Source organism: Callithrix jacchus, chromosome 18, assembly GCF_049354715.1.
Source record: "Callithrix jacchus isolate 240 chromosome 18, calJac240_pri, whole genome shotgun sequence".
Lineage (NCBI taxonomy): Eukaryota > Metazoa > Chordata > Mammalia > Primates > Cebidae > Callithrix > Callithrix jacchus.
This window is the reverse complement of record NC_133519.1, coordinates 21,455,261-21,465,677: the sequence shown is the minus strand read 5'-3', so window position 1 is coordinate 21,465,677 and position 10,417 is coordinate 21,455,261. Positions and strand designations below refer to the sequence as shown.

Here is a 10,417-nt window from a genome sequence, read left to right as displayed (position 1 = left end):
AGGCTCTCCAGAGACCCTTTCCTTGCTAACTAACTCCTTTCAGTCCCCCTTAGGAGTGGTGACACTAACTGCTGTTAGGGAGATTGGGTGTTGATTTTTTCTGACTATTTTTTGTCGTGTGGGGAACAGCAGCTAAGGTTTTTTGGGGGGCAGGTTGAAGGGTTTTTGGAAGAAAGGCGTATTTATGCGTGGTTTTATTGCATTACCATTTGGAGCTTGATAGCGTTTAGGCGAGAGCAAACAATTTGGGTCACAGCATTGAGTATGTAAGGCCTAAACATTAACACAAGCCATCTAAGAAAAAGAAGTTTTAGGAGCTAACTAGGTTTAAAATCAAGACTGGAATTTATTAAAAAGGGATTGTAGCTAACTGGGACTGGAGTTTGTGTTTCTTTTTAATATGTTAATGATTTTAACTGGATTTTTAAGCACTTGTAACTATTTTTTTTTTTTACTTGACTGGAAGAGGCAGAAGAAAACAAAAAAAGAAAAAACCCACTCCCCGTCGGGGAATCGAACCCCGGTCTCCCGCGTGACAGGCGGGGATACTCACCACTATACTAACGAGGACAACTGGAAACATATTTCCAAAAATTTTAGTTTCGAAAAAGGTATTTCTAAACAACTAGCATACTTTGAGCAGAAGTAGTTGGCTGTTAGCAAAGTTACACTTTTATTCTCCAGACTCGCACACTGCAATATTTGAGTTCCACATGTAATTTTAAATTTTCTAATAGTCACAGTAAAAGGTAAAAAGAAAGAGGTGATAATTTTAATAACAAATCTTATTCTTTAACCCAATATATGCAAAATATTACATGTAATCAACCTAAAAATATGAATTGGTTATATATATATATTTTTACCTAGTCTTCAAAATCGCTATGTATTTATTTTACACTTAAAGACAGCACATTTCAACTAGGAAAGGAAATTCTCATCGGGAAAAAAATCTTTTTAGATTTCATAAAATTTGCAATTGAAAAAGTAGATTCAGTAGGTAAGTTGTTCCAAATGCTCTGAAACCTTCTCCAATGGTTGAATTATTAAGTATCCATTTAAAATGTTCCCCTTTTAAATGGATACTTAATAATTTTAAGTGGATACTTATTAATTTATTTATTTCAATGATTTATTAAAAATAAATTTGAAAATGCAGTTTCTTAGAGAAAATAGCCAAGTAAAGTGCTCAATAGTTCATGGCTACCGTGTGAACCTCGTGGGTAAAGACACTTCAGGAGCCCCTTTCTGAGGCTAAGACTCATCCAAGGATTCAAATGATCCCAAAGATTCCTCAAGAGTTGGAAGTTTACAAAGGAAGGAAAGGAGGAAAGAAGCATCAGAATCTAATCCCGTCAAAAAAAAAAAAAAAAAAAAAGCCTGGATTTACAAAGAGGCCAGGGGAAAGATAGGCAGAGCGAGTACAGAAAGCGAGGTATTGCTGCAGTTTTGTTAAGGCATAAAATGAGTACAGGCCGCGCTGCAGCTCCCGCACAGAAAAGTTTTCCGTAGAAAAAAGTAGAATTTGCGTTGGCCGGGAATCGAACCCGGGTCAACTGCTTGGAAGGCAGCTATGCTCACCACTATACCACCAACGCGGCCGAAGATAATTCTTTAAAAATCTCTATATGAGAGAAGCAAAGCGCATGCGCTTCCCGGAAGTTTTAGTAGAGTCTTCTGTTTACGATACTGTGTGTTAAGCACGCAAAGCCCTCACTCGATGAGAACGATTCCTTTGAATCAGCCCCGCCCTCAGACGGCTGGGGGCTGTAAACGCAGAAGCCATTGACTCCCGGAGCCGGATAGCCGGGCTGCCTCACAGCCCAGAGAGAAAGCCGGAGTTAAGCACACCGGGGGATTTTGCTCCGCCGTTTCTCGCACACTCGCTCTCCTCACGTCCCGGCGCTCCCAGGACCGCAGTTCCTCGAGACTCCGCACTGCATCCGCCGGGTGTCGGATTAAGCAATCGCGATAGGTGCGTAGGATCTGAGGGAGACCGGCCAACAAAGGATCTACCTTGACTTAGCTTGACCCATCAGCCTCGACGAGTTGCCAGGGAAAATGGAGCCTTAAGGTTTAGTTTGGGTAGTGAGGAAGTAAGTAGGAAAGAGGAAAGAGCTGTCGGGGACTGTTTTATTTTTCCCGCTTTGCGATAGGGTTCAGAGAGAGAGTTTTATTTGAAACAATTAATAGGCACGTTAATATGACCTGATATCATGCACCACCAGTATATGATAAAATTAGGGGAAATTAGGAAAACGCTCCCGGTGTATGTCAGGATGGCCGAGCGGTCTAAGGCGCTGCGTTCAGGTCGCAGTCTCCCCTGGAGGCGTGGGTTCGAATCCCACTTCTGACAAGCTATGTTTTGCGTTCTTATTTTTTTTCCTGATTTTGAATCAACCAGCAACTATGTTTGAATTCTTAGAGAAGGAATTTTTAATCGATCGACACTGCATTTTATCCTGCGTATCTAAATTTACGAAAATTATTTGTGCTTCTCTGCACTTACAGTACTAACTCTATTTTTTCTGTATTGTAGGCTGGAGTCTGGGTTTATGAAATCAGGGAGCACTTGAGACTAAGATTTATCCTTAACTGGCATTTTTTGTTGTTGTTAAACTTTGGACTCCAGCTTCCCAGTGTCAAGGTATTCATTCCTTTATTCGACAACAATGTGTAGAGCCCTTTCTGTGCGTCAGGCACAATAAGGCCGGCAGATACCATCTCCTTTGACTAAACAAGAGAAATCACTCAACTCAGGATCTTTTAATTTGCCATACAGTACTTAGTCTGAGGGTTTTGTTTTGTTTTGTTTGAGACGGAGTTTCGCTCTTGTTACCCAGGCTGGAGTGCAATGGCGCGATCTCGGCTCACCGCAACCTCCGCCTCCTGAGTAGCTGGGATTACAGACACGCGCCACCATGCCCAGCTATTTTTTTTTTTTTTTTTTTTTGTATTTTTAGTAGAGACTGGGTTTCAACCATGTTGACCAGGATGGTCTCGATCTCTTGACCTGGTGATCCACCCGCCTCGGCCTCCCAAAGTGCTGGGATTACAGGTTTGAGCCACCTCGCCCGGCCCACCAATGCCAATTTCTTAGGTTTGATTAGTATATCATGGTTACATAAGATTTTAACATTAGGGGGAGCAGGAAGGATATAGAGTAACTTTATATGGTATCTTTGTGACACATCTCTTCATCTAAAATTATTGCAAAATTAAAAATTATTTTAAAAAACCAACAACTTGAAAGTGGTTGCCTGTGAGGAGTAGAACCTGGGAATGGGTCAAGAAACTGCCTGTACCAAGAATCAATTTTTTTAATAATGGGCATGTGTTCTGATTTACTTTGTTCCAGTTTTTTTTTTTTTTTGAGGAACTAGGAGACATAGTTGTGATTACAATGATCAAACTAAGACTATGTACAAAATAAGGATTTTTAGATGCCTAGTATACAAGAAACAGTCCCTAGAGAAACTAAAACAAAATGATCAACAGCCATTTAAAAGTAAGTGAAGTTTGTTTAAATCTCTCTATAGAAAAATAGATTGCACTCAAGTGGGAGGATTTGAGATGTCAAAACTAAATACAATAAAAATCTTTCTTCTTATATTCTATGTTTAAAAGGGGAAAGAGGCATGCTATCAAAACACTAAGAAACTATACAAAAGTGAGTACCATCAATCCTCTTGAGAAGTACAAACAGGTTGAGGGTGTCAATGTCAGAAGCTAGGAGGAGATTCAGGAAAGGGAGAATGTAATGCAGGGTATACACATCTCTCTCTCTCCCCGCCCCTCCCCGTGTGTGTGTGTGTGTGTGTGTGTGTGTGTGCAGGTTTCTTTCATGTGAAGCCAGATTGCATAAAACTTGGGTCAGGGCCAGGAAAAAAGGGTAGTTAAAAATGTGAAATGACAGCCAAGGACAAGTGTGTTATTAGTCTAACCTTCTCTCCATCTTTAAAAAAATCAACCTAAGAAATATAATGTATAACATAGCATTGTTCTAGCCAAACTCTCCCATAATTTCTGAGATAAAAATAAATTTCCCATTGTGCATAGGGCAAATAAACTATGGACTGGATTGATTGGGAACTAACACAAGTTTATCCTTTTGATTATTTTGTTTATACCAACAAAGCAAAGGCAAATATCCTTGCTTTTATATTGTGATTGACTCAACTGGCAGTAAACTCGTGACTAAGGATATTTCCCAGGTTCAGTCACTTGCTATTAAAAACACACAACTGATCACTAAATGAATAACATAGATATGCAATAAAATGCACACTTTTTTCCACGGGGCTCAGCATCCAACTGTATTCCAAAGGAAAATATCTTACATATATATATAAATAGAGATGGGTTTCACCATCTTGGCCAGGCTGGTCTTGAACTCCTTACCTTGTGATCTACCCATCTCGGCCTCCCAAAATGCTGGGATTATAGGCCTGAGCCATTGCGACCAGCCCAATTTCAAAATATCTAAGGGAAGATCTGGTAATAAGTGGAATTATATAAGGTGGAGCTATGTAAGGTGGTAATAAGTGGAGTTATGTGAAGTTATTTATAAGGTGGCATGTCAGTCTCTAGAATCAGGCAGGACAGGGCTCTTCATTCCAGCCCTCCTTTCCCCTGTCCCCACTTAATAGCTATGTGTCCTTGAATAAATTGTTTAATCTCTTTGAACCTCATAATCCTCATCTTCAAAAAGAAGATAGTATTCCACGATGCTGCTGTGAAGACTGTCAGATTGTGTATATCAAGTACCTGGTACATAGTTGATACTCAACGACTAGTAGGAATTGCTAATGTTTGTTGATAGCATATTATATGCCTGACATTCTTCTTTGCCTCTTACATATATTAATTAACTGAACCCTCACAACAATCTGGAGGTTGGTACTGTTATCATCATCATCCCCACTGCAGGGAAGGGGAAACTGAAGCTTGGGAAGTTTAATTTGCACAGTATATAAAGTGGCAGGGCTGAAAATCTAGAGTCTTGTTCCAACATCCTCATTATGCTACACTATTGCTGTTATTGTTGTTATTATCCTGGGACCCATAGGCAGAAACCAGATGGGATCATACTATTTCTCTGACATAGATAAAGTCAATAGTAACTTTAATCGTATCACCAGACCAACTTCCTCTGACATATACCATCCTCCAGAGTCCAGGACTCTGGGTTTTTTCTCTAAAAGAACAGTAGATAAAGTGACATGATTAGAAAGAGCCAATAAGCATGTAAATTATTTGTTAGTTTTATTAAAACATCTAGACTGACAAACCAACCAGGCTCCTATGATAAAAATACAGAATTTGTATCATAGGATCACACATGGAAACCTTGCCAGTACTTAAGTTTCTCCTCATTCTCTGCTTTTCCAATTCCACATCTCTCCCTCTCTCTTCCTGCATTTTAAGTCTCAACCCTCTCCTCTTTATCAGCCCTCACTCTTCAGTACGGTTCCAATGGGTTGGCCTGAAACTCTTCTCCAAATCCTGCTTTCCCCTATAGAAATCATGTACATGGCCTCAGAAATATTCTTCGCTTTCCTCTTTCAGCAACCACCCCAACATTTTCTGCTTCTGAAAGCCTAGTCCCTTCGTATACTTGTGTACTTTGATTGGTTGGAATCAAAAGCAAGAAGGAGTTTTAAAAGTTTATTTAGGTCTATAACTATATTTCACATAACAAAATTCATACATGCAAGTAACAAAATACACAAAATATAGGCAAACGCAATGTTAAAGTGCCACACAAATGTTAATACATTAACGACTTTTAATTTGAAGCAGAAGAGGATGAACCCTTCTCTCACCGAAAAGTCAAAAGACTTCAGTTATGAAACATCCTGAGAAGAAAGCTCTAGCTTTGCCGGGAAGATTCCCCAGCCCTTCATCTCTGAAGGGCAGGATCATAGAAACAGTCTAGAAGGCCCACAGCATAGCCCTTACAGTCACAGCTGACTTATCACAAAGGGCCATTCAATCAACCTCCTCAATGATGGGGCCGTTGCTGGGGTCCCCCTGGCGGGCTTGAGCTCCACAACTGCTTCCCCCAGGGACACTAGGCCCCCCATAGAGCCTGGAGAAGATGGGGCGACAGATTTGCTCCAGCTCTGTCTTCTGATGCTCATACTCCTCCTTCTCTGCCAGCTGGTTGTGCTCCAGCCAGGCAAGGACTTCCTGACACTTGTCTTGCACTTTGCACCTGTCCTCTTTGGGAATCTTGTCCCTAAGGCTTTCCTCTTGCAAAGAGCCTTTCACATGGAAGACATGGGCCTCCAACGAGTTTTTGGCAGCCACTCTGTCCCTCTGGGCCTCATCCTCAGCCTTGTATTGCTCGGCCTCACGAACCATCCTCTCCACCTCTTCCTTGCTCAGCCGGCCCTTGTCATTGGTGATGGTGATCTTGTTAGCCTTACCTGTGCTCCTGTCAGTGGCTGTCACACTCAGGATGCCATTAGCATCAATGTCAAAGGTCACCTCTATCTGGGGGACTCCACGTGGGGCAGGAGGGATGCCACTGAGTTCAAAGCGCCCCAGCAGGTTGTTGTCCTTGGTCATGGCCCTCTCACCCTCATACACCTGGATGAAGACCCCAGGCTGGTTGTCCGAGTAGGTGGTGAAAGTCTGGGTCTGTTTGGTGGGGACAGTGGCATTCCTCTGGATAAGCGTAGTCATCACCCCACCTGCTGTCTCCAGCCCTAGAGACAGGGGAGCCACATCCAGCAGCAGAAGATCCTGCACTTTCTCACACTTGTCCCCCATCAACACGGCCGCCTGCACAGCAGCCCCATAGGCCACAGCCTCATCAGGGTTGATGCTCTTGTTCAGCTCCTTGCCGTTGAAGAAGTCCTGCAGCAACTTCTGCACCCTGGGGATGCGAGTGGAGCCCCCCACCAGGACGACGTCATGGATCTGGGCCTTGTCCAGCTTGGCATCCCGCAGGGCCTTCTCTACCGGCTCCAGAGTGCTGCGGAAGAGGTCTGAGCACAGTTCCTCAAAGCGGGCACGAGTGATGGACGTGTAGAAGTCCACGCCCTCGAACAGGGAGTCAATCTCCAGGGTGGCCTGGGTGCTGGAGGACAGGGTGCGCTTGGCGCGCTCACAGGCTGTACGCAGCCTACGCAGGGCCCGCTTGTTCCCGCTCAGGTCCTTCCGATGCTTCCGCCGGAATTCTTCCACGAAGTGGTTCACCAGCCGGTTGTCGAAGTCCTCTCCACCCAGGTGGGTGTCTCCAGCAGTGGCTTTCACCTCAAAGACACCGGCGTCAATGGAGAGAATGGACACGTCGAAGGTGCCCCCGCCCAGGTCAAAAATGAGCACGTTGCGCTCTCCAGCGCCGCGCCGGTCAAGCCCATAGGCGATGGCGGCCGCCGTGGGCTCGTTGATGATCCGCAGCACGTTGAGCCCCGCGATGGCGCCCGCGTCCTTGGTGGCCTGGCGCTGCGAGTCATTGAAGTAGGCGGGCACGGTGATCACAGCGTGCTTCACGGGCTGGCCCAGGTACGCCTCGGCCGTCTCTTTCATCTTGCTCAGAACCATGGACGAGATCTCCTCGGGGTAGAACGCCTTGTCCTCCCCGCGGTAGGACACGCGCACCTTGGGCTTGCAGCCCTCGCTCACCACCTGGAAGGGCCAGTGCTTCATGTCCGCCTGCACCGTGGCGTCCTCGAACTTGCGCCCGATCAGCCGCTTAGCGTCGAACACCGTGTTGAGAGGGTTCAGGGCCGCCTGGCTCTTGGCCGCATCCCCGACCAGCCGCTCGGTGTCAGTGAAGGCCACGTAGCTGGGCGTGGTGCGGTTGCCCTGGTCGTTGGCCAGGATCTCCACGCGGCCCTGCTGGAACACGCCCACGCACGAGTAGGTGGTGCCCAGGTCGATGCCCACCGCCAGCTCCCGTGGGGCCTGCATGGCTGAAGCTTCTCGTGGATGCTCGAGGTGGTTGAAGCTGCTGCTGCTGCTGCTCAGCAGTCGAAGGGCGCTCCGCCGTGGGCTCTCCCCGCGATTTCTCTCCGGCCGGCCCGGCTCGGATCTGCTCCGCTTCGCTTCCACCGGCTTTTTATCCGCTTGCGCCTCCTCCCGCCCGCGCCGCCGCGAACCTTCCCGCACCTTCCCGGCCGGCCGAGAGCCTCCCGCCCGCCCGGGCTGACTCAGCGGGACTGCGCCGCGCTGACGCCGGGAGAAGGTTCGCGTGGATCGGGTCGTGAGCCCCGGGGCTGAACTGCTACGCCAGCCCCGCCCGCCTCTGACTCAGGGCTGCTGAAAGAAACGCGGGGAAGGTTCCAGCTCCTCCCGCGGGCTTTGAGGACGCGCGGCTGTGGCAGAGGCCGCAAAGGCAGCAACTTGAGAGTGAAGGTCTCTCCGGGGCCGTGGGAGGTCGGATCCCTGCGGCTCACAGGCCCGCGGGCTGCCTTGGAGGGCCGCTGCGAGTCCAGAGGCTCAGGAGGGCCGAAACCAGGCTACCATGCGAAGACAGGCAAGTATCTTAAAACAGTTTTATCTTGAACAAAATATTTTCGAAATCGCGATTTAAGCCGACTGAGAGCTTATCGAGCGGCCAGAGAAAATAAGCCTTAAGGGATAATACTGCAAGCCATCCCTCACCGGTAGCATTGGTGGTTCAGTGGTAGAATTCTCGCCTGCCACGCGGGAGGCCCGGGTTCGATTCCCGGCCAATGCACGCATAGCTTTTTTTTCCGATTCATTTCAGTTCTTTTGCTTAACTTTTCCGGTTAACTTCAGTTCTCTCTCCAATCTAGGATTAATGACTCTTGAGTAAATGAAACCAGGTGGGTGAAGACTTTAGGTCCTCCCAGTTTGGTTCTGTCTCCTTTTACCACGTTCCTGAGAGGAGACATGACATCGCTGTAGCCCTAGGACTGGAGAGACTTCGCCGCTCAGTCCAAGGGAGAACGCAGCACCCGGGAAAGGAGATACAGAAACTGTATGTATATAAAGGTCAGTGACATTCACTACCTGTATGTCCTTGAACAAGTAATTTCACCTGTCTGGGCCACAGCTTCCTCAATTTTAAAATGAAGAGATTGGACTATATTGTTTCTAAGGAGTTCGCAGTTTAAAAGTCTCTGATTTCAAACAGCAAAGAATTTATTCATTCTGCACATATTTACTAAGTGCTTTATCATGCACCAGACTCTAATCTGGGTTCTGAGTATGTGGTAATGAACACAACAGACAAAGGCTTCTCCTGGAGCTCACATTCTAATGAGAGGAGTGGGGAAGTAAGACACAAAACAAACAGGTAAACATATATTAATAATACGATGGAGAAAAATAAAGCAGGAAAGGGACATTAGGTGTATGGAAGGGGAGATGGGTTATACTAAATGATCAAGGAGACCTCACTGATAAGGTGTGACATGTGAGTAAAGACCTATTGGACATAATGAAGCATGAAGTAGGTCTGTGAGAAAGAACATTCCAGAAATAGGAAATGAAATAGGCTCTGGGCAGAAGTATAATTGGCATGTTCAAGGAAAAGCAACAGTGACCCAAAGCAAGCAAGGAAAAGCAGTAGGAGATGAGGTCAGAGAGAGTGAAAAGCAAGATCATCAAGGTCCTGTGGCATCTTGTAGAACACTGCAGAGGTTCTAGCCTTTACTCCAATTGCAAAGGGAAGCTAATTAATGTATGATTTTGAATAAAGAAGTGACAAATATGACACATAATTTTCAAAGATCACAACAGTTGTTGTGGTGAGGAGAGACTATAGGATGGCAAGGGTGAGTGTAGGGAGGCCAGTCAGGAGGCTATTGCAGTAATTCAAGTGAGAAATAAATAATGGTGGCTTGGACCAGGGTGGTGGGAGTAGAATATCAAGAAGCAGTCAGATTGCTGGGTGCATTTTAATGTAAAAGCAGGATTTACTAAGGTTTTGTATATTTGAAGAGTCTCTGTCTAGGGTGATATGGTTTGGCTGTGTCTCCACCCAAAATCTCATCTTGAATTGTAATCCCCACGTGTCAAAGGTGGGGCCAGGTGGAAGTAATTGGGTCATGTGGGCGGTTTTCCCCATGCTGTTCTCATAATAGTGAGTGAGTTCATGAGAGCTTATGGTTTTATAAGCGTCCAGCACTTTCCCTGCTTGCGCTCACTCCATCCGACCACCATGTGAAGTGTCCCGACCCGCGGGACGAGCAACGCGGACCCTAGGGAGGAAGTGGGGATTATGGGAGAGACAGGAGACTCGAAAAATGGAGACAAGTCAAGGGATCTGATCAAGTCTCATTTATTAGGCACAAAGCAGCAGCTTATAAGCAAGCAAAGGCGGGAAAACTTGGGGTAATCGAGTCAGAGAGTAACCATGGAGATGAGGCGCAGACTGGCCTCGTGATTAAGAAGAAAGTGGAGAAGAGATAAGTGGGGCAGGATGTGGAGAGATAAC

At 46.1% G+C, this 10,417-nt stretch overlaps 1 protein-coding gene and 4 non-coding genes across 5 annotated transcripts; 2 read left to right on the top strand and 3 right to left on the bottom strand.

Annotated features, from left to right (window-relative positions):
- Positions 1-498: 498 nt before the first annotated feature.
- On the bottom strand, positions 499-570 carry TRNAD-GUC (transfer RNA aspartic acid (anticodon GUC)). The gene has a single exon. It is a non-coding gene; the product is annotated as a tRNA-Asp (tRNA).
- Positions 571-1,526: 956 nt separating this feature from the next.
- Positions 1,527-1,598, bottom strand: TRNAG-UCC (transfer RNA glycine (anticodon UCC)). The gene has a single exon. It is a non-coding gene; the product is annotated as a tRNA-Gly (tRNA).
- Positions 1,599-2,273: 675 nt separating this feature from the next.
- TRNAL-CAG (transfer RNA leucine (anticodon CAG)) lies at positions 2,274-2,356 on the top strand. The gene has a single exon. It is a non-coding gene; the product is annotated as a tRNA-Leu (tRNA).
- A 3,297-nt stretch (positions 2,357-5,653) lies between these two features.
- HSPA6 (heat shock protein family A (Hsp70) member 6) lies at positions 5,654-8,046 on the bottom strand. The gene has a single exon (XM_008984784.5). The coding sequence runs from the start codon at positions 7,921-7,923 to the stop codon at positions 5,992-5,994; it is 1,932 nt and encodes a 643-aa protein (XP_008983032.3). The 5' UTR covers positions 7,924-8,046; the 3' UTR covers positions 5,654-5,991.
- Positions 8,047-8,621: 575 nt separating this feature from the next.
- TRNAG-GCC (transfer RNA glycine (anticodon GCC)) lies at positions 8,622-8,692 on the top strand. The gene has a single exon. It is a non-coding gene; the product is annotated as a tRNA-Gly (tRNA).
- The last annotated feature ends 1,725 nt before the right edge of the window (positions 8,693-10,417 follow it).